The sequence below is a fragment of the Amaranthus tricolor genome, chromosome 1 (genome assembly GCF_026212465.1).
Source record: "Amaranthus tricolor cultivar Red isolate AtriRed21 chromosome 1, ASM2621246v1, whole genome shotgun sequence".
Classification (NCBI taxonomy): domain Eukaryota; kingdom Viridiplantae; phylum Streptophyta; class Magnoliopsida; order Caryophyllales; family Amaranthaceae; genus Amaranthus; species Amaranthus tricolor.
Genome location: NC_080047.1, coordinates 8,267,465 through 8,292,282, shown reverse-complemented (window position 1 = coordinate 8,292,282; position 24,818 = coordinate 8,267,465). Strand labels below are relative to the sequence as shown.

Genomic DNA, 24,818 nt, shown 5'->3' with positions numbered 1-24,818 from the left:
AATGCCATTTTCTAGAAAAAATTCAGGTTCCATTCTTACCTAGTTTTTTTCTATCTTGTAATAAAAAACAATGCACTTGCATACTTTTCTTGTTAAATGGTAATAGATTTTAATGCAAGCATTGAGAAATTGAAGCTTGGAATCGGATGCTCCAGAATACTAAATGTTGAAGGCTATGTTATTCTTCATTTTCTATCACTTTTTAAGTTTTAATCAGTGTCAGTTTTTTCCTTCTATATCGTCTGATGCAAGCCTAAATGGAGCTTTTTTTGGACTTAGGTTCACTCGCTACATACTCATTTATCTCATATTGGTAATTTTATATTGAGTTTTTTAGGTCAAATGTAGCAAATATAGCGGGATAAAGGAGTATTATGCTTTGCATTGATAAAATATCAAATGATCTAAATACCATTCGATCTAAATACCATTCTCTTAATTGTTACACATTTCTTTTTCATATTAAGGCTTTTTAAGAGGAGTATAGCAATTATAAAAATGAATATAGTAAATATATGAATATATTTGTCACGTTCCAACAAAAACTATATGTACACCAAAATATTTTATTTATTTCTTTTACTTTGCTACACTTTTCAGTTTTCTCTATTTTTTTTAAAATTTTTCCAGAGTGCTCACAACAGTTCTGAATTTGTGAGATTGCCTTTCATAATTTTAAAAATTGAACAATCAACATCATTTATTCATTTGACTCAAGCAATGCTCAAATTTGGATTGTTGCAAAAATTCGCTTGTCTTCTTTGAAACCGCAACAAAACATTTCATTAACTACAGTCCTAGGATAAATAATGTACTAAACAGTTGATGATGATGACTGCATAAGCATAGCTAAAATAAGTTAACGACGAAGCTGCAAAAGGCATGAACCAATGTAGTTACTTCCATTCTAGGGACAAGACAGCTTCTTGGTGAACTTTTGAATCTCCTGCTGCTACCACATTAAAACCTTGCAATACAATGAAATAAAACTAATTAGAATTTGATGCATAGCGGGAAATTAACTTACAAAAATATGAACTAGTCGGAAATCGGAACACTTAGCACCTGTTGCGCGTGATTCTGGTGAAGCTTCCCAGTGAAGTTCTTTGCCTTCCCAATCAGTTATAGTTCCTCCAGCACCTTTGATAACCGGAATCAATGCAAGGAAGTCGTATGGCTGAAACCAACAAGAATGTGGATAAATTAAAGAGGGAAACATTGTAACACAGTGACAGCCTCAAGATAATGAAACTGATCTGGAGTTTACCTTCAAGCCTGATTCAATGACAAGATCAACAAACCCGGAAGCTAGAAGAGCATAAGCATAGCAGTCACAACCATAGAGAGGTACTTTAACCTGTTTCCACAGGCACATATTAGATTGCTACTTGCAAGATGTTGAATTTAACGAAACGCAAAGTAAGACTTCCCTTTAAACAAGTGGTATTACTATCTTAACCAGAGTTGAAGTAGATTATACTCCCTCTATCCCTTTGATTTTGCTACAATAGGGCAAAGTTTTTAATATTTGGTTGGAAATATGACAACCAAATGCATAGGATAAATAAGTGAATGAGATGAAGATAAAAAATGACTGAATGAAATTAAAAGAGAAATTGCAGAAGAATTGTAGACAAAAAAATGTAGCAAATCAAAAGGACAACCTGATTGGAATGTGTAGCAAAAAAAAAAAAAAAAAAAAAAAAAAAAAAAAAAAAAAGAAAAAAACAAGAGGGAGCACACCGACAACACCCCTTCACTTTCAGAACTGTTTACATCTCTACTTCTCTAGTATCCTTCCTAGATTACCACTTACTCTTAGATTTTTATAGATAGTCAAGATGACGAAAGTTAAAAAATAAGTTAGGGTGTTGTCTCAGCTGGAGCAAGTATCATCTTTCCTAGGCAAGGTCATGGGATTGAACCTCACCTAGCCCTCCCCTTCCCTTAGCTTACTCTATAATCCAACAAAAAAAGTAGTCTATTGTTTTGGGACAAACTTAAATAGAGATGTGATGTGGCAAGTTCTATTCGGACATGGATACGAACATACCTTATTCCTAACACGAATGAATGCATCTTCAGCAGCTCCAGCAAAAAGATGGGGACTTGTAGTGTACCTTAAGCAGGCAAAGCAGAGATACATCATAAAATATTGATCAAGCCAACTTATTGTAATAAGAGCAATAAGAAGACGTACAAATACACTTGTGATAGATCTTTACAGTTTCGTGTTGATACTTCCTTCCCGTTCAATGTAGTTTTCATCCCACTAACACCAATCCATCTCTCTCTTAAAATAGGTTGATCAATTATGCCCAGAATCTGCAAACTCCAATATTACTCTAGTTAAAAATCAAAAAATAAAAAAGAAAGAGCTATCAGAGTATCAAACAATGGTTTTCCTGGAGAGAATTTTAAATCATAACTCATAAAACATTAGGGATATCAAGCTAAACAGCATAGTTCATCTCTCTTCAGGTGGTTTTTCACAAAATGTCAATGGTGAGCAGTCTATGGAATTAGTCATATTAGATTTACATGAATACAATTTAATCGTACCGGCTTACCCTTGTACAGAAGAGCTATCAGAGTACCAAACAATGGTTTTCCTGGAGACGAGTAACAAAAAAAAATAAGTCTTGATACTTAATAATCACATCATTCTATCTTTAATCTTTAATAACAAAAATACCAGTAATAAAGCTCTTTGTGCCATCAATAGGGTCTAAAACCCATACATAATCTGAATGCTTTTCTTTACACCTCCAGCCATTTTCTTCCCCAAAACTGCAAAAAATGAACAAGTTCTTAAGAAATAAAATTAATATCTTTGACACCTCAAAAAATTTTAATATCTTTGAGCTTTAAGTAGTGAGGAAAACCAGGTTTGTGGATGGAGAAAACGCACTCATAATTTCAAAACAACATAATCAGAATCCAAGCTCAAAAGATTAAACTTACATTGCATGAGATGGAAAATTTTCCATAAGAATAGAAACCATGGCTTCCTCTGCAGTTCGATCAGCAATAGTAACAGGACCTAAAATTCACATAATAATGTCAAAATCAAGGAAAGTGATTCTCTCAATCATATATGGGATAGAAGGGTATGTTAGATATTTTAGTTTTAATTAGTTAATTTGTATAGGGGAAGGGAAACTAGTGTAAATAAAGATGCTCAAGTAGATAAAGATATCAGAATATTTTGTATGTATTTTAGGTTGATTCTAAACTCATTAGTTGTAATGAACTGGAATAGTCCATTGATATCCATGAGACCATGACAGTGTAAAGTATAAAGAGATTATATAAATGTGATTCAAGAACTACAATGTAGATTGATAGTATACAAGCATTCGAAAGACTTGCAACACTTCCAAAATGATAATTAAAACCCAACCTAAAATATATACAAAATATTCTTATATCGTTATCAACCAAAGCTTTCTTATTCATACTAGTTTACCTTTTCCTATATCAACAAACTAATTAATACATTACGGACCCCTTAAAGTTCCACATTGTCCTAAAGCTAAATAGCAAAAAGGTAAGAGTAATAGCAGGCTAAAATTAATGCTTGGCATGGCATGCATGTTCACTATGTTGCCCTATTTACAGACTTAGCTTTTCTTCACAATACAGCTCTTAAGGAAAAAAGTAGTGTATGCATGTAGACTTACAAATTATTAGTAGCATGCTTGACTTAAGTATGTCCTCGTCTCAATTGCCATCTATTGTGATACCTTAAAAATTGTAGAAGCATGACTGACATGGGTAAAGCAAGTCTCCTTGAATAGGAGTATGTGAGAGCATTTGGTGGGTGTGTCTCCCCTTGAGTCTTTGTTCTCCCTTATCAGTTCAAACCTCTACTACTTTGAATATTCTTACCACTCAACATTTAATTCCAAATTATCACCGACTTCAAAATATAATCCATCTCTCCTTATATTATTATCTTACATTCAAACTAAAGAAATGAATAAAGAAAAAAATTATGTCGTTCGTTTCTTCATCGCCTTTCCTTTTTTCTTTAGTCTAATGATGTTGTCATCTTTAATGTCATTTTCACTAACCACCTCCCCAAGAAATTTCCATGATCACCGCCAATTCCTTCACCTCCTCGAATTCTCATCACATCTGGGCATCTACAGCAAATTTCTCGACCTTTTAATTTTCACAAACCATTGACCGGTGGTTTTCCACTACCCACTAGAGACCACCATGGCTGTCGATGCATCATTTTGGATCCCACAAGATACAAGGTTGAATCTACTATATCTTTCCTGACCACCTTCTTCTATGGTGGGCTTTCCAGGACCTCTACCACAACATAAAATCCATTTTTATAGTATTTGATTTATTTTTTCAATTACCGCACACATGTATACTATTTTACACGAGAGCAACCAAGTAATAAGGACCAAATATTAGTGTAATCAATAGAGAGATTTATCATATATACTAGTATTTTGATTTTTTTTTTCTGTAAGGTCTATAACATAAATTTGGCACAGGGTCCCCAAAATTTATGAGACGACCATGTTAATTATGAGACCTTTCGAAAAGTGCCAAAAACAAATCCGTGCAGGCTCAGCTCGAAGCAAACAATATCATACTGATGCGGATCATTCATGGATAGCGGGCCCAACGATGTGTTGTTGGTCTGCATATATACACTACATTTACCAAGAATTTTTTTAATGGTTTTACTTCAATGGTGATTGATAGTGATATTATGGAAGGAGTTGATTTAAATACTTCCTTTTATTCACTATTATTGTCATATTTGGTTTTAACACGTTTCTAATGCACTATTTTAATCCTAAATATCTCATTGTACTTAGTAAAAATTATAAGTTAATATTAATAAAATTTACATTAAGACAAATCAAAAAAGATTCCACTTATCGATGAATAGTGTTAAAATGCAAATAGGACAATAATAGACATAGGAGGGTAGATAATGTAGCCGGTTAATTATGCTTACAACATTAGAAAATAACACTACTTAAAATGTGAATTGTTGGAAACCTTTTTATAGTTTAGTAATTTAAGAATGCAATTCAGTAACACATTATGTGTTAAGTATTTTTCAAGTAGAAGAAACTTTATGTTTTAACTATCAATAAAGGGCCTCATTTCGAAAGGAAATATAAAAATAAATGGCGCCTAATCAATCAAACGAAGCGGTAATACTACAATAACGAGTCAGTGATAATTATCCGAGTAACAAAGATTAATCCACTCTGCGTGCTATTGAAAAAATGATTACATATTAATCAATGATAAACAGATGAAGGCGCCTAAAACGTTGAATATTGAAGCTAATTGAAGCAGAGATTGTACGAAAAAGCAAACTTTCGTTCAAATTACGGTCATTATTACTTGCTAATTTTTTCAATAATTAATGATACTTTTAGCCATTAACCTAGCCGTTAGCCAGTTATCATAACAAGTAAAACGAATACCAATAATACGTAAAAAGGATTCTCATGAAGTAGCAATTAAAAGACTTCTAACCTAAAAGAAATCAAAAATTCCTGATCAAATCCGAAGAAAGAGTGAAATGCATCAAATTAGAAGTATAAATTGCGGAATAACAAAAAAAAAACTCACTTAAATCATCTTTGTCAAGAATTTCAAAGTTCTTTCGAAAGAAACTCCGAATGACTTTTCCAGAAGCATCCGCGAGACTATTCGCAACATCAGAAAACCGTTCAATGTCGCCATTGTTTAAACCTGACTGTAGTACTTCAGTTTGATTGTTTGCGAGGTCTGAATTCGACGACGCCATTGAAATCGACGTAAGGTATTTCCGATAAGAGATAGAAATGCGCGGCGAGGAGAAAACAGAAGTGGAAGAGAAGTGAAGCAAACGAGTGTGATGAAAATTGGGGGAAGAATTTGAGGAGAGAGAAGGAAATGGAGAAGATTGCGAGAGAAAATTAGTTTGCGAAAGCATTTGCGCTGAATAGAGAGAGAATTGAGGGGCGGGGAAGAGTAGAGAGAATCTAAATGATGTGAGAACAAGGGTTGTGTACTCGTGTTTTAATTCATCAACAAGTATATATTCCTTCGAGTTGATCGATTAATTAATTATTTTAAAATTATAAATAATCACTTTAATAATTAAATTTATATAGGTCAACAAATGGAAGTAATTTTACCATAATATTATCTTATTTATAAATTTATAATCCTAATCATACCCATAAATCATAGCTCAAAAATAAGAGGTTAAGGATTGTTTGACAATGAAAATGGTCATAAATAATAATCCGAAAATGAGAATTTAAGAGTTGTTTGGAAATTAAATGGAAATTGGAATGAAAAAGGAATGGAGAAACTATGGGATAAAGACAGCAAATAGACAAACAACTCAAATTTATTTAATCTTTAAAGATTTGATCTTTAAATGACTAATGAGTATCTTTTAAAGATTTAATATTTCATTTATTTCATAAAAGCTCAATCTCTATATTGTTTTTTTTAACTAAAATACCTACTACTTTTCAACCTCTATTATAACAAATTAATCCAAATAAAAATTATCACTTTTCTTAGTACCACATCTCTTTAACTTTCCCTTTTCTTTTAAATTCGATTAATATGACAAAAGACTTATCTCACATAAATTCGATTAATATGACAAAAGATATCTCACATCAATTGTACTTGCAATTGTACCAGATTTATAGACAAATGAGTTCTTTTCCTACTAGACTACTCTTTTGGGTGATCTTAACTTATTATAAGACTCTTTTCTCCTTTCTCTTATGCGGACAATTCAGACGCAGACAATAATTACATATTTTTTATGAGACAGTCTCACTGTGAGACACCTTAACTTTTAACATAGTGAACCTTTTGTATGAACTCGTCTCACGGTGAACCTTTTGTATGAACTCGTCTCACGGTGAGAGAGTATACAAGAAGGCCCAGACAAATATAACTTCAACAATCAAGCAAAACATTATTCATCATGCATACAACATACAAAATCCTCTTGGACAAGTTCACACAAGACAAGAAAAACACACCTAATTAATTAAATTGTCATGATTCATGAAGCACAACACACAAACCCCAAACAGAACCTAAAACAAAATCATCCAAGTCTGTACAAGTTTTTTCCCAGCAAGAGTTTTCGTTAAGGCACAACATGACGATGATACACATGGGTAAAAGTAATCAGTGGTGGCCAGTGCCGGGCAATTTTTCTTTGATCTTGTCCATGATACCCTTTTTCTCGTGCTCGTCCTCGTGATGTTCGAGTGTAGTTGTAGTGGTGGTGGTTACGGTGGTGCTCGAAGTTTGATACATATCCTTATTTTCCTTGGTATCCTTGTGCTTCCCTCCCATCAACTTCTCCTTTATCTTTTCTCCAAATCCTTTCTTCTTCCTCCTCCCACCTTCATGTTCATGTCCTTCACCTAAGCCCTCGCCCTATAACAAATTAAAGAAAAGAAATTTCATATAAGTAGCTTAACAAGAAAATTTGCATAGATATCAGGGGCAAAACAAAGAGTATTACATTCACGATTCTAGTCCAAAGGATACTTGTGGAGAAATTTCATATAAGATAATTTAGGTTCTCAATCATTAGTAGTTTAGTTGATTTCTTGAAATAACTTGGACCAGAATAGCTGAATAAATTAATTAAAACATCTCCGTTAACTTCTTAAATTAATGGAATATCTTATACACGAGTTGCTCGAATTACAACACTCACCTCAGATGAGCCAGAGCTCGAATAACCACTACGTTGAATCTCTCCAGATGCTACACCACCACCAAAACTCAACTCCTCAGTCTGATCTCCTCTCCTAGGCTGATACTGCCCGCCTTCCAAAACATCTCCAATGGTCGTGGTCCCACCAACGGCCGATGGTGCTTCCATGGCCTCCCCAAGCGTCGTATGCCCGGTTCCAAAAGACGGCGCCGGGACAGGTGCGGTAGTATCAGATGATGGAAATGCAACACCAGTAAGATGTACTGGCTGACCATGTTCATCAGTTAGCTTAACAGGACGACCAAGCTCATCTGTTAACTCTACTGGTTGCCCATGCGAATCCCTTAAATGTGCTTCCATTATTATTCTTTTGATTCTATGAATATAAGTGAAATGTCCAAATACAGTATTTTCTTTATGGATGATGATTGATGATATATGAAAGAGATTATAAAATGGGTAAGAAAGGGAGGTGGTGTGTTGGTGTATTGAGAAAGGATGGAGCAGAGTTTAGGACACTTATCCTGTTTGATGAGTTACGTTAGATGTACACGTTTGCAACAAGGTTTTCGCAGGTGTCTGATTGTGGAGTACGACGTGTGGCTCTTGTCCTTTCGATGTTTTGGGCTGCCCAATATTTTGTTTTCTATAATGTTTCGAGTTAAAGCATCAATCAAATATACCGCACAAGTTAGGGTTTGAAAAGATAAGGGAAGAATAAGAAAAACTTTTAAAATAAAAAGTCATTTATTTGATTCTTACATGATTTATCTTTTTTCTCGGCTTATATATAATCTAAAATTACTAAAATTTGAAAGTGGGTTTTAGTTCACATTTGTGATTGGTTCTCGAATAAGGCAAATTAAAAAACGAGCACAAGAAACCTGTTCTAGGGCCTCTGTTTGATTCTCTTTGATGCATATCATTTTGCCACTCAACCCTAATGCATTCTTATCACTTTCCTCTATGGTGCATGTCTATTATGAGCCATTAGGTGATCAACATCTCCTCCAGGCTTAACATATGAGGGCATTTCAATGGGTCAGTTTAGATCTAGTTCAAAGCAAAAATTTGGTTCAAGCATACTGCATAAACTAAACCAATTTTTGAGACGAATAGAGATAGTACAGCAGTAGTCTTGGAACTAATCAAACCAGTCAAGAATCGCTAACCTGAATTAATTTCATTGGGAGAGAAGATATAACTTTTAGGTCTCAACAAGAGCTGGTCAAGGGTCAAAATTGGTCGATTTCGTCAAAACTGAATAATCGGACCAACTAAGACCTTGCTCCAGTCAATAGAACAATGTCTAACTTAAACACTTTTATAAAATAGTACAGACAGCAATTGACACTGTTGATGAGAATTAAATCTTATCTCAGTTGGAGAGCATATATAACTTTGAAAAAAGTTCAGAATTCAATTCTCACTTAATTATTCTCCTTCCTTAAGTCTACCGAATATAAGAAATATTACACTTGAACATTTTCTTGTTTAAATGGGAAGAGATTTCAATGCAAGCATTTAGAAATTAAAGCTTGGAATATGAGGTTGTTGAGCACAACCAAAATCTGATGCACCAGAATAGTAAGTGTTGAAGGCTACGTTATGCCTAATTACACAAGTTGCATTTAATGCTTCTTCCCTTATGACGTTATGTATGGCCTCCCGTGTTAATTTCCTTCCAAATTATCTTAATATTCATTTGTCTTTTGGATCTTCAAAGAGCTTCTCTATCAACTCGCCGTGAGTCCGTGACATAAAAAATCATTGGCAAAGAAAATGAACTGAAAAAATTACCAAATGTACAAGCAAAAGTAATGTAAAGAACTTAACATAATAATTTAGAGTAAATAGGAAAACACAAACCCTAAAATCAAAGATGAATCCAAGATTAGTCGGAGTTTCCATTTTCCGATAGTATCGTTCCATTGATCGATGAGATCAACCAAGTGTTTCTTGACTAATACAATAATGACACGAAATGATCAGTGCAGCATCAGAGAGAACATATGCACCCGAATCTTGTTTGGCTTGGACCAAATTGTATATAACAAGTCCACTAGTGGGTGGACAAATGAAAGAGAACATTGCTTTCAAAACATAAAACTACTTGAATTGTTGCTTCAAACAATTTAAATGTACATGACATGAATAAAGATTAAACCCTGATAAATCACTGGCTTGCTTGATTTACCTACGTATGACTTGCTATTATAATTATATCACCTATAATTCCTTCTTTACAGTGTCTTATCACCTGCTAAACCATTTTATATCAGAGAAGTTTATACCAAATCAATTCGAAACTAACCGAGCCATATTCAACTTCCGTCTTGTATTGTGTGTTGCCAAATCCAACATCGCACAGACAACCTGCAAAAGTAGGAGTGAAGTTGGAAGTGAATTTGCAAAGCTTCTTCGTGTAGCATAAACAGGACTAAATACAGAATACTAATATAAGGTGCATCGTGCACTCAACTCCATATGTGTGTTGAACTAACTTGGCCACCACTCGTTTGTTTTAGATGTAACACAATTCAAGAAAAATAGGGTTATTGATTAAATATGGCTTAGGACAAAGTGGTCCTAATTTACCCCGAAAAACAACACATAATGACTCAACAGAGTGAGAATCTACATTCCCGTTTCCACAAATAAAATAAACTAATTTCAAGTTAGAATTCATTTTTGCACAAGCCTAAAAGCGTCACAATAAAGGTCAAAAACTTTAGAGTTGCAAAAATTGATGTCTCGACGTTATTGCTTCTTGATCCGCACTTAAATAACAAAAGGACCGATATAGTAGCAATCTTACGCAAACGTAACTTTTTAAGAGCTCACCTGCATGATCTGAAACTAAGCTACAGGAGGAGGTCATTCCCTGCTAGACTTTGCCCAGAACAACCCTTTTTTCCTAATTGATGGGCATTCTGAAGCAGACTTGTTGCCTCTTGACCCGAAAGAGAAATGCCGCTTTAGAAAAGGCTTTGCGGCAGAAATCTTCAAGCTAGAGCTGTTGCCAAGCTTCAGAGTCTTGCCTTCATGTGCACTAGCGCTTCTCTTCCAATAATCAAAATCGAAAGACGCATGGGTATCCCCAACCCGATTCCTTGACTTCTTGCTGCTTTTAGCTTTAAAATCTTTTTCGGCCTTGAGCATTTTCCCAGTCAGTTTCAACGTTTGCTTCTCCCCAAGCATACAAACTGGGCAAGCAGGATCGTATTTGTTGATTTCAGGGGTTATGGTCTCCAAGCACTCAGCGTGATAAACATGCCCACATATCAAAACAGCAACTACAGATAGTTCGTTAGACATAACAATTTTCTGAGAGCTCCAAACTGATTTCTCTGTCAGGAGCTTGGAGCAAATACCACATGTTTGAAAATCAACAGAAACTGAACGGGAATTATGACCACTTGTTCTACTCAATTTGTCACGAGCAAAGTTTAAAGAGTCACTATCAAATGACCACCTGCCTCTCTGAGATGCTGACATGAGTTCAGAGAAGGCATGAGCTGACCAACCATCCGAGGACCTGCCATAGGAACCCCGAGTTGACAAATTGCTTGCAACAGAGTTCCCATAAGGGACCTGGCCTTCTTCAGATACAGAATTAATACTAGGTGAATTCCTCCCAGAACTCAGGATATCGGATGCCTGATGGCCAAGTTGATGAGCTGGCGAACCCTGAGTCCACCCAGATGGGGTCGGTGAGGGCGGAGGTGGATGACTTTGGGATGAGAGAGGTGACATGCTTAACGAAGAAACTGTATGAATTGAGGGTGATAATTTGACAGCAGCATCTGAAACTTGCGGAGATTCTGGATGTTGCTTGATCTTTAACACCACCAGATAATGAAATACAATAAGTCATTTGAATGTTCGATGGTGAAACAAAAAATCATTATTGCTAGAGAATACAAAACATTCTATACATACCTCTATACATGAATTCCTTGCACCTAATAGACCTGCCATATCAACAAAGGGAAAGAATTGAAATTACATTCTTGTATGAATATTTTTCAGGGGAAAGCAGAGAAACAGGGGGTGTTGACGCAGCAGTTTAAGGTAGAAAACGAAATCAAGACTCCAAGAGGCTACCTATGCAGCAGAGTATTCAATAAAGCTATATAACAGAGATCAACATGAACTGAGATACCGCAAAAAGAAGGTATGAACGTACAACTCCACTAAGATTAAAGTTGCCACAATTTACACGCCTAGAAACCTACTGCAGAGCAGAAGATAACAGAAAACTAGTATAATACTGTTCTACAAAAAGGGAGCAATATTCATAGATCAAAGCTGGAGGCACACAAGTCACATGGACTACCCAAATCTTGAACTGTCGGAAACAAATCACAACCAAACATTATTTTCATTTTCCCACAGTGGATCCAACATTTAACGGGCAATTTTTAGAAGGTCAAGTAGGGTGACAATCTGAGAGCCAGTTAAAATTAAAATGACAATAATTCTAAAATAATCAGTGAAAATCAAAATGTGACAACTTCTTTACAAAAAGAAACTATTATGTGACAATACAAAGATCAAGATATCCCTCAAATGAGCTATACAATCAGGTTCTATATTAGGTACTTTGAATTATAAAGATAAATCTTAGTGGCTAATGAATCAAAGTAGTGCCATGTAACCTTTGGTCCATTGGTATCATAACTCATCTTTTATGAGGGTAGCCAAGGTCCAGACCTGCACTCATCTTAGTGGCAATGTAGCCCTGAGTTAGGGTGTATTTGTAATTTACTTTATCTTTAATAAATTGAAATAAAAAAACAATCAATGCAGTTTCTAAAAATGGAATCCAAAAAATGAGTGTCCCCGCCTCCACCCTACACTCTTTTTCAACCACAACACCCCCTCCCAAAAATAAGAAAAAGAGAAAAATCTACAAATAGTTCAAGGCAACATATATCGGTAATGAAAGAAGAAAGAGACATTCTACTCAACCTCACATAGTATTTATCCGTTTTATGAACCTTGTATAGTATTTATCCGTTTTATGCCACCAACCAACACAGATACCATAGATGGATGCTCAGGGTTAAAAATAAAACAACCAAATAGTTATACAAGCACAATGTTGATTGTTGAAGGAAATTTTTATCTTCCAAAACTCAAATCCATCATCCAGAAAATCTTGTATGAGCAAAAGTCCAAACTCAACATGAATGAGTTGTATTACTACAACCAGCCATTAATCCAGAGCCCAGTGATTAAATACTGTCAGAACTTCATATATATATATATATATATATATATATATATATATATATATATTAAAATCATATTCAATACCATGTCCCTTCGAAATTGCTACTAAGTGCAGGAAAATATCACTTTCAAAAGCAAAAGCAAAATCAAATGAACAAAGAAAGGACTAAGGGAATACATAGAAAATCAGAACAACTATTTGACTATACAAAACAACAATTTGTACACTAATGGCACCACTAAAGCAATGATCCGTTATAATAGACGGATAGTTACTAATAGATGAATCTATCATGGAATTTAGGTAACTTTAAACTCCTGTAGGAAATGCAATGAGCTAAAATTCTAATATGCATGCCAGATGAAATTAACCTGTAATCAGCAATGTAATTAAATGAACAAAATATAATTCAAAATTGGACATCATGCTAGCTCTCAACTTTTCCATCCAGCTTCACTACTCTTATTTAAAGACATAAAGTGTCACAAGTGTTATTGATTTAAAACTGAACATATTTTTGAAAATGATCCAAATTTTTTAAGAAAATATACAATGGCAGCCAAAATTGAGTATAAATTGATGATGTGGTACACAACACTAATGCGCAAATAAATACGACTGTACATAAAGGCATCAAAAGAAAAGAATCAACAATGCCAATTCTTTAATCCCTACGTATGGGGTCACTTACCGCCTATATATATACCAAAACAATTCAACATGAGAGATGAATCTTATTCCCAACATAAAAGAAAAAGAATAAATCGGAGGTTTCCCAATCTTACATAAATACTGAGCAATCAATTAGAGTATTTTTGGCCATATAAAAAAAACATTTATTTACCTGAGGCAGCTGATTTCTGGCTCTTATTAAGTTCGTGATTTATCGGAGTCTTACGCCATGCACCTGTTCGGTAGCTTTCCAATGAACTACCACCATCTGAAACCTGCGCTGATACATCAGTTGCAGATTTTACGTCCAACGCATCATTTCTACTCGTTACATCAGACAACCAACCTACTGAAGCTTCTTCACCAGCTACCCCGACTCTACTATCCCATCGGAAACTCCATGTTGGAGAGTGCCTGAAATTTCTATGCAAAAACTCACCACTAGATCCATGCTGTAAAGTTTTGTCCCTAGCAGCAACACAACAAGCAGCTCCCATATTTGCTCATACACAGGTACACCAGCTTAAAATCTAACAGCTATAGTTCAAGTTGCCACCCCTTAATTACAATTTATACTGCCAACAGAATCAACCACATCCTACCAAATATTGTACGTGTTTCTGCAAAGTAAAGAAATACAATTAATAAACTTAGACATCTAAGTGAAGTACATTAAAAAATATACTCATATAACCAGGAAAATTCCACATTTACCAAATCCACACTCAATAATGTATTAACTCAATACTATTAAGCAGTAACTACATATACCAAACAATCACATTTTGCCACAACATTTTCAGGCAACAAATCGAATCCATAAACTCAAACTACTATGAGGACTTCAAAGAAGGTATTGGCAATAGAAGAAACAAATGACAATATTCCCAAAAAAAATAAAAGATATAATGACAATAGCAAACAACAGTACAACACAAATTCACTTTAATTAAAGCAGTGACATTAATTCATCAATCATAGTACATGAACCTCAACATTTATCATTAACCTTCAGACATAACACCCAAATCTGTACTTACAAAAATTTAAAGATCAAGTCCAAGAAATCAAATGCAGGGGAAAAACCCTATGATTAATATGCAGAAATTCAGACAGCCCATTATCTAACTCATAAATAATCAATAATTTCTCAATCATACAACCAATGTTAAAAATCCAATAATAGTTCTTTTCACTCAAACACCACAGTAATTGTCTGTTGGATAAATATTACTCAGCAATATTTCCCACGGGTGTGGAGTTGAGCATGCGCAAGGTATATGACCAATTTATTTACTTTACTGTTGTTCAATTACTTTTTTTTTAGGCTAAACAATTCCAAAAAAATGCAAAATAAAGAACGCTTCAAGAATTATTGTGTATTTTTACTTGGCCGTGATCTCCCACATAAACATATGATCATCCCAGCAACATAATCAAAACCCATGCACAAATTAATCTCAAAAGACCTCAATATAACAGTTCCAATCTCCAAGCTTCTTAGAAATCCAAAAAAAAAAAAACCCTAAAAATAACAAAAGCAAGCATAAAACCTGGAAGGAAAGAAGCAGCAAGAAGTGTGAAGAATAAAGAAGCAACAGTGAGCGTAAACATAATAAACAAAAAAACCAAAAAATATTTAATTAATTAAAAAATTAAGATTGATAACTAAAACCCCATTTACGATAAATCCCATAAAAATTAAGTTCAGATGATGCGAAAACAATGGCTATAAACCAAAAAGGAAAAGAATACAGAACACTGAAGATTTAAAATAAAGGAAAATTTGATTCAAATTAGGTCACGATTTGTATGATCGAACAAAAAGTACCCAAATTACAAAATAGATCAAAATAAATTTTAGAAATACGACAGCTAAATTATCACAAGATTTAGTTACCAAAAATCTTGCTCATCACATCTAACAAATGATCTTTGCATACTAAATAATTAATTTTTATTCATTCGAAAAAATAAGGAGAGAGAAATGACCTGAAAGTCTGAAACTGCAACTGAGAAGGCGCCACAAGAGGAGAGAGAAATTGTGAGAAAGGGAAAAGGGAAAGAAGAAGAGAGAGATTCTGATTCTTAGTTTTTAGTGATAAGTCGCTTTTAACGGTAAATATTTAACGACGTTAAAAGTGTATTTCTCCGCATAGTTAACTTCGTTCACACTCTCAAACTAACTTCCTCACTGTTATTTAAAAGTTATCACGGCGTTAAGAATGTGACCGCTTTTTGGTTAGTTTGGCGGATTTGGAAATTTGCTTTTCGAAAAGTTATTTTCTTTATTTTTATACTCTATAAATTATCAAAAGAAATGGTCCTCTTTGAAAATAGGTATTTTATTTGAAAATATGAATTTTAATTATGAAATCATAAATAAAAAATTTGAAAATAATATGATTTGTAAAGTAATTTTTAAATTCTTAACTTTTAGTACTTTATAAACAATGGAATTAATCCAAATTTGAATTTGAAAATTTTTAAGTTGTCAAATAATAAATTTAAGCTAATTTCAAATTTACAAATAAAATCATCGTTCCTAAATATGATATTAACGAATTTATAAGTGTAATATATATATACATATATAAAATAATTCAACTAATGATACAAATATATATATATATATATATATATATATATATATATATATATATATATATATGAGTTTATTTGGGTTATTAGATTGATTTTAAATTAGATATTATCGATCGATTTGAAATCGGGTTTGTGTCTGTATTGTTTTTTACATAATTGTAAAATATTTTTGAAGTCGGATTAAATTGGATTCCGTTATAATGTCGAGTAAATTAATGGTCATCGGATCTATTTTTAGCACTTCTATTTAAATTTATTGAAATTATAATTTTTTCATTTAATTGAACATTTCATATCCTAATTTAGATAAACAAAATTGCTATAATAAATAATATAAATATTTTACAAAGTTTAACTCTAATTTTATATAAAAATAATATCACATTCTATTTGAATAAATATTATTTAGTAATCAATTATCATCCACTAAAATAATTAAACTTATTAAAGCTCTTAAAAATCAAATTTATTATTTTTTAACATTTTTATCGAAATTTATAATTTATGATGATTGAAATATGGTAAGGAAGAGTATCCGTGCAATATTATGCTAAATTGGTGCAATTTACCGGGTGTTGGAATATTTGGAAATGATATGCAATTAGTCAAAGATTGAAAGCTAACAAGTATGCAATATACTCGTACAAGCAATGAGGGAAACCAAGATTGAAAGATTGAAGGTTCTACCTTGAGCATGCTTGAATGAGCGGCTCTAGCCCCTTCTTGTTTTCAGTTTTCTTCCTTGTATTATTTATTCACAACAAAATAATTTTATAATAAGCTTTTACGTAACAAAAAGAAAAAGAAAATTAAAAGCTAACTTAAATGTCTGCTTTTAAAAATATTATTTAAAATGACTTAAAATAATTAAATTAAATAACATTGTATCAAATAAGATTCGTGATTGTGAGTTTCGACCTAAGAAGCATGACCTTTACCACTAGATCCGAGGACTATGTCAAATACATGACTTTGTATGCTTGGTAGCTTTAGCTAAAGTCTCTATTGTTCATGTTCCTTAGTTTATGCTCCACCATTGTAATACCTTTAATAGTTAGCTTTGAGTTCAAGTCCTTGAACACACATTAAAATAAACACTAGCCTTTATGTAGGACAAAGTTTAATATATGTTTAATTGTTGGTACTGTATAATTGTGATGAAAATGGTTTATAGTATAAATTTTCAATTCATATACCAAGATATTCGCTTGTTGATGAAATTTTGATGATAAAAGTTTATTTTTTACTACAATTTTTCATTATCACTTAATATTACTTAGGTAAACTGATAATGCATTGGCATAAATTTTGTAAAAAAAAGTTAAAAAAGGTTAAAATATGAGATGATTAAAGTAGTTAGCACATGATCAATATACTTATGAAGAGATTTTCTTACCAAATTATACTAACTTTTCATTAGAAAATTAGCTATTGATGCAACAAACGTCATCCCTATACACTACACTAAATATTCTACTACAAATAAAGAGGAGAATGACTAAATGAGATTCTGTTACGTTAGCTATTGATCCCATACAATTAAGCAACTAAACCAAAAATTTTAATTAACGGTTGAAAACCTGCTCCATCACTATTCTTATCATTAAAGTGCGTATTTTTTAACCATGTTCTTTTACTTATGGGTCCACCTCTATTTTAGGTAAAACCAATTTATAACCTCATTATAATTATCTACCACATTGCATAACTCATTTTAACTTGTATTCATTTTTATTTATTTTTATATTTTTCGAATATTATCCTATTGGTTGTTGTGGTTTTATCTTAGGTTGTTTTGGAAGGGTTGCGGAATTTTTGAAAGGATAGTGAAAAAGGCAACTTAACTCCTCCTTGAATGGCACTCGAAGTGCATGAAACGCAATCTATGGCCTATGCTTTATTTACCTTTCAAGAAAGTAATATTTTGTGGTGTGTGATTAGTTTATCAAATCTCTCAATATTCCTTGTTTAGTTGTTTCAGTGCGTTTATATTCCGCTTATAGTAAATTATTTGTTAATTACAATAAGGAAAAAACTGAAGAACGCGCCGAATGTGTTTCTCAACAAGAATAATAATATAATATAATATATTCAAAAGAGTAAAAAATACAAAATAAAAGATAAAAATAACATAATATATTTTACCATATAAGTTGGTGATAAATATCATTTTTTATAACATACTACATAATATGATTAATGATTATTTAATTTAAAATTTAAAATACATTCTACTTTAATGTTTAAATTAATGTTTATGAGCAAAATAAGATGTTTAAAAAATGACACGCACATAGAAACCAAAAAAAAAGTAATTGGTACATTGAAAATGGAGCTCAATCTATAATTTATCGAGAACGTCTTAGTAAATAACGGTTATTTGTAATATTTATAATCTGGTTTTGATATTTTCAATCAAAATCCAAATCATAATATTTATAATCCAAATTGAATCGAAACGAATTTTAAAATATCAATCCAAATTGAACTGAATAGACCGAATTGCACTGAAAATCAAATATGCATGTATTGTTTCAAACTTATTCTTTCTAAAGCTCTTAAATAAATATTAATAATTTTAGGGTTTTTAATTTGAACAAGTAAAAAACTTTTAACAAAAATCTAAAAATAAGGGCAAAAATTCAAACAAATCAAATGGAAAATATAACATGCCTTTAACATTTCAGTTTTTCGGTTTTGTTGGAAGACCGAGTCCAAACCGAACACCAAATTATAATTAAAATTCAGTCCAAACTAAACCAAATTTAAAATATAGTCAAACCAAATTACTTATTCTATTTGGTTAATTTGGTTTGGTTCGGTGTTCGATTTTTCACCAAATTACTTACACCCCTAGTCACCACCTTAACAAATATTTTCCCTTTAAAACTTAATGATAATATCAGTGTTATTATGACTAATATTTATATCTTTGATTTAATTATTTACTAATTATGACTATAATATTATTCATATTGATTGATTTTTTATTTTTTAGGTCATATCATTTATGTATTAAAAAACCATGTATTTAATTTTTTTTCAATTATTTATAAAATCTTTTCAATTTTATATATTAAATGATTATAAAATCTTTGTTTATGTAAATATGTCAGAAATTTAGTAATGCTATATATTGACGAGCATTATCTAGATATTAAGCTTAAAATTTGCTTTAAAAATAGTGAAATAGATAAATTTGAGAAAAAAAAAACGGAGGGACTAGTTCTTAGGAGACACTATCACAAATTTGAGCTTTGATTGCCTTGAAAAGTTATATACAATATAATAATGTTGTAAATACAAATACAAAGTACTGCGTTAACCAAAAATTTTAATATGGTTATACATTAATTTAACAAATATGCTATATAATAATTACTAGCTCCATCTATACCTCTTTAAATATGCTTAATAATTTTTGGATGAAATTTAGTGAAAAAAAAATTATATTAGAAAATAAGAAATAAAAAATAAGTAGATAATAGAAAGGAATAGTTAAGATAGAGAAATAAATAATAAGTTTATAAATAAGATTAAAAAAAGAGAATAAGACCATTATCAAAAGATGAAAAAGTGCAAAATAAATAAGATAATTAAAAATAAAAAGTAGTGTAAATTGTGAAAAACAAAATCGAGCATAATGTATAAAAATCCATCCTAATTTGTTGTAGGATGAGCTTGAGGTGGATTCAAAATTCTTATAATGACAAGGTATGTACAGATTTATTGTTAAGTACTCTTAACTTCTGTATTGTATTATTTTTCTGTATAAAATCATGACTTCTATTAGTAAGGCATTTCACTTTATCCTTTCATTTTTTTTCCCTCTTTTCCCTTAGGAATATCAGTATTTTTTAAAATTTTGGGAGATTATGTGTTAGAGTATATAGTATATTTTGGGACATTAATTATCACCTTAAATTTTTTATTGAGTTGATTTTTTGACATTATGACACTTCATGCGTTCATGTAGGTGCACCAGACAGCCATTAATGAAACAAAAGTTCCTAATCAATTACCGTGATTTGTAAATCACCACAAAAAGACAAATCAAATACCAATAAAATAAACAAAACAAAAAAAGATAAATATAAATTCAAAAGGTTTAATCCTATGAAATTCTTACATATAATGGTGATTTATCAATATTATAAATCACCGTTATTTACTTAAATTAACTCTAATGAAAGGTCACCCTTTTTCCTTTTAATACATATAATTGTAGTTTCTTAAAAAATTAAGTATTTTTTTATTATAACTAATAGGTTATTTGTACTTTTTATTTATAACTTAAGTTTAGAGTTAAAACATCACCTGTAATTGATATTTCATTATGTTACGCTAGTCATTGTATCCAAATTAAAGGCAAATTGATAATGAACATTCTTGAATTCTATAAATTGTTTATAATGCAATTTATGTGTAAACATTTAAGCCCTAGACAAAGACGTGTTTAAATTGACATAATTAGGAACTCAAATTTTTTTATTATGTTATTTATTTTTTAATAGAATTTAGATAGTAGATTAAAGAATAAAAACGATAAAAATAATAGGAAAAATTGTTAAAAAGTACCGAATAAAAAGAAAATTTTCCAAAAAGTACCTAACAAAAAAAGTTTTGTCAAAAAATACCTAATAAAATCTTTTCTTTTTCAAAGATTACCAAGTAACGTTTTCTTTTAGTTGAGCGTCAAATATAACGGTTGAATAGTCAAAATCGAAAATTCTTCTTCCTCATTTTCAATTTCTTTTCGATTTCGATATTGAGTCAAAAATCGAAAACTCTTCTTCGCCATCAACAATTTGATTTTTTTTTCAATTTAACAAAAAAAAAATTTATTAGGTACTTTCTGACACTTTTCCCAAAATAATATTTTTTGAAAAAATTACCATAAGTACATTAATTATTCTACAATAATACCAATTTTTAATTAATCATAAATAATACCAAATTAAAGTGTTTTTCTAGAATAATACCAACATTAGTTTATTAGCTAATTTACCTTTTTTTTGTCATATAATATCTTATAGTTTCATTTTAACATGTTAGAGATTTTCTAGGGAAACACCTCTGAAATTGGTATTATTCATATTTAATAAAAAATTAATATTATTATAGAAAAATAAGAAAAAATTATATTATTATTAATCAATTTTTCTATTTTTTATATGTAGTAAACTTCAAACTTCCACAATTTATAAAAAAAATTTCACCACAGACTTAACCCAGAATTCTTTTATCACATAAAAATAAGGTAACCCTTATGTTCAAAAACAAAAGAAAAGTACAAATTGTTCACGTAATTGATTTAAAGAATGACAATGAAGTGATCATTATATTATACTTTATACTAATATAAAATAATAAAATACACTTTGGTGGATGCTACGGTTCAACCTCATTTTTAATTTTGTATTATTATACAAGTACTTTTCAATGTCAAACCAAGTTGACAAACAAAACCCTTTTCTTGTAAGTACAATTTTATCCCTTAACCTTTTTTGTTGGCTTCATAACTTGGTACACATTTGGAGGGCAATATTGTAAAGAAAATACACGTAGACCCTTTTGAGAAAGTAGAGTTAGATTTGTCTTTGAAAAAATTGTGAAAAATAATCAGTGCAAATAACCTCATATTTGTATTATTATATAATAATCAAATCTATACTATATATTTGCTCCAAATTATATCTACTAGTCTAAACCACCATAATTCCACTCTTCCTTCTCACATCGGGTGTGATAGGAACAAATATATATTAAAAATAAAATTATTTGAAAATAATCAATAAATGAGATTCCTCGTAACGAATAAATAAAATTTATTTTCTCTTATAATCCTATCAATTACAATTTTATCCTATTATACCCTTATCCAATGATAATATTATACATCTGTTTTTAATGATTTTGACTTACCAATCAATTTTAGACTAACTACCGACAAACTTTAGGTTTTATATAGTCCCATACTCAATCTTATAATAACTATGATTTGATAATGATTTAATGCCATATTTGGGGAATGAGTAATTTAGTTTATGAAAAAATTAAAATTTGCTCATATTTAATGTTTAGCATATATAAAAAAAAAATGATTTTAGATATAAATCATTTCACCATTATTTTTAATGTATTTAAATGTGAGAATTCGAAAATAATTTTCTAATATTGTCATTATCAAATTCATTATTAATAATTTTATAATTAAAATTTACAATTTAAATATAATTACTTATTTTGAAACACGAAATAATTGAATCCAAAGCCCAAAATCTAGGCTTAGACGTCTAGTTCTCATTAATTGAATATATGAAATAATTAAGTTAGTTCAACACATATATAAAAATAAATATTTAACTCATCCTATACTAATATAAGTTCACCACTAACTCAAAGAGTCCAATCTTAGAATTACATTTAGACATGAGCTAAATCAACAATAATAATAATTTTTAATGATATAATTAATGGAAATTTGATTTGAGTAGCTTCAATGCTTCAAACTAACTTGTGTAAGAAGACAAAAACGCTAAGGCTTGTTTAGAAAATGTCAAATGGCTAATAGTTGTTCCCTGTTAGTTTTCTAATTAGTTTGTTTGGCCAATTAAAAGGATTGAATGTTTTTATTGGTTTTTAAACTATTCAATTAAGTTCGTTGTTTAGAAGGATATTTAATTTAGTAAAATTAGTTATTAACTATTAAAGAAAAGATGGATAAAAAGCCATTTAAAAAGGTAACAAAGTTAGCTTTTTTATTTAACTTAAAAAATAAATTTTTCAACAGACAGAAAAAGTCATGTACTAATTTTTTTTGGCTTTTACAACCAACCAAAAATTTCTCATTTATCAAAAAAAAAATCAACCAAAAAGTTAAACCAAAAGCTATTTTATCAAACAAACTCTTACGGCCTATTTGCTTTTAGTATTAAATAGTAGTAATGAGAATAATTTGCAGCGAAAATTTTTACGAAATGTATCATGTCATATCATATGAAATCATTAGTAAGTTTTTTCCATGATTTTTCAATACTACCTAACACCATTTCTTGAAATGGTAATATATTGGAATAAGTTTTGTGAAGTAAATGAGATGATTAAAGTAGAATAAGTATAAACATTAATTTTTCCACTAAAATTATACTAAATTTTCATTATAATTTCATTATTTAATACCAACTACCAAATATATCGTTTGTGTAGTGTCAGTTTTTAAATTTAACACTAATAATTTCTTTATAACTCAGTTCAATGAAAGATAACATGTCCCTGTAGAAAACATTAATAATATTTTTTTTTGTCTATTTTAGACAGTTTCTTATGAGATTAGGGTGACTTAATTCTAGATAATTACAATGTCATTACACTAATTTTCAAACCTTCATACATTTAATTTAGGTGGATTGTTGACTAATTTTGAAGTTTTATGCCTCCTAATTTCCCATATTATAAATTACTATTAATTACTCTATATATTCATAAGATATTGCAGTATTTTTTAAGTCTATCACTTTTAACTTTGCTACATTTTTATCCATCGTTTTTTATATTTTTATTTACAATTCTTCTTCAATTATTTCTTACTTTTAATTTTATCTACAAAATTTAATTGTCCCTAGCATTTTTTTAATATGCATACAATATCATATTGTTCCAATTTTTTAAGGATAAAGCTCACAGAGTCATAGAGAGTATTATTTCAATAATGGATTAGATGGGAAGAGTCAAATATAATGATTTACTATTACTAGTAGGTGTTTCATTGGAGTAGTAGTAGTTGAAAAAGCCTGGACAGTGGAAGATGAGAAACTTTGTTTGGGCTGGGCTTATAGTTCGGTATAGTCATTCTTCTTACACTGGGCTAGCTTGATTTTGTTTGGGCTTAAACTTCCTTACATAAAGTCTACTTTGAATATTTTTACCAATGAGCTACTCTTGCGACTTTTGAGAGACTATTTTTCGGTGAGACAATTCCAAAATAAGAAGCTCACAGGTTGATAATTTGTTTTAGATGGGCTTTTTATAATGAGACTGTCTCATACAAGAATTTGTGTTATATCATCATAAATTCTCAAATAAGAGGGTCTTAAGGTAAGACTATCTCTATAACTCTAATGTGTTAATCCAATGTACACTCACTGTCTTAAATTGACCACTTATAATCTTAAAGTGATCACTTATACTTTAAAATGATCACTTATAATCTTTAAGTGACTGATTACTTATAATCACAAAGTAATCACTTACGAGGTTAAACTGATCACTTACAAGACGTACTATACCCAAATACCCATACAAATTATTATAGGGTAGGTTGAGAGAATGAAAGAGTTAAATGATGATCGATCACAAGACCTTACCTAAAAAGGTGAGTTTCACACTCCAACTTGATTCAGTTGGTAATAGTTAACTTAAACATGTGTTTGGTTTGCAGAAAAATATTTTCGGCCAAAAATATCTATTTATTTAAAAATACAAATAATAATTTTTTTTATTTGGTTTGGTGTTGTTAGGATTGTGGCTAACTTGGAATTTGCTTACCCACAACAATGTTGACACATA

The 24,818-nt window shown here is 30.8% G+C and overlaps 3 protein-coding genes across 4 annotated transcripts; all 3 read right to left on the bottom strand.

Annotated features, from left to right (window-relative positions):
- Nucleotides 1-552: 552 nt before the first annotated feature.
- Nucleotides 553-6,860, bottom strand: LOC130823150 (bifunctional phosphatase IMPL2, chloroplastic). The gene is made up of 10 exons (XM_057687810.1): nt 6,846-6,860; nt 5,620-6,076; nt 2,965-3,043; nt 2,696-2,790; nt 2,563-2,612; nt 2,201-2,325; nt 2,054-2,120; nt 1,268-1,357; nt 1,066-1,177; nt 553-967 (listed from the first exon to the last, which is right to left on the bottom strand). The coding sequence occupies exons 1-10, from the start codon at nt 6,858-6,860 to the stop codon at nt 897-899; spliced, it is 1,161 nt and encodes a 386-aa protein (XP_057543793.1). The 3' UTR covers nt 553-896.
- LOC130818901 (late embryogenesis abundant protein) lies at nt 6,527-9,408 on the bottom strand. Its single transcript, XM_057685162.1, has 2 exons — nt 7,736-9,408; nt 6,527-7,449 (listed from the first exon to the last, which is right to left on the bottom strand). The coding sequence occupies exons 1-2, from the start codon at nt 8,093-8,095 to the stop codon at nt 7,195-7,197; spliced, it is 615 nt and encodes a 204-aa protein (XP_057541145.1). The 5' UTR covers nt 8,096-9,408; the 3' UTR covers nt 6,527-7,194.
- A 145-nt stretch (nt 9,409-9,553) lies between these two features.
- On the bottom strand, nt 9,554-15,726 carry LOC130818888 (uncharacterized). Of its 2 annotated transcripts, none has more exons than XM_057685141.1 (5): nt 15,639-15,726; nt 13,819-14,266; nt 11,678-11,709; nt 10,580-11,575; nt 9,554-10,111 (listed from the first exon to the last, which is right to left on the bottom strand). In XM_057685141.1, the coding sequence occupies exons 2-4, from the start codon at nt 14,141-14,143 to the stop codon at nt 10,613-10,615; spliced, it is 1,320 nt and encodes a 439-aa protein (XP_057541124.1). In that variant the 5' UTR covers nt 14,144-14,266; nt 15,639-15,726; the 3' UTR covers nt 9,554-10,111; nt 10,580-10,612. The 2 variants fall into 2 exon arrangements, with proteins under 2 accessions (XP_057541124.1, XP_057541132.1); XM_057685149.1 differs by lacking the exon at nt 15,639-15,726 and adding an exon at nt 15,547-15,571.
- Nucleotides 15,727-24,818: the final 9,092 nt, after the last annotated feature.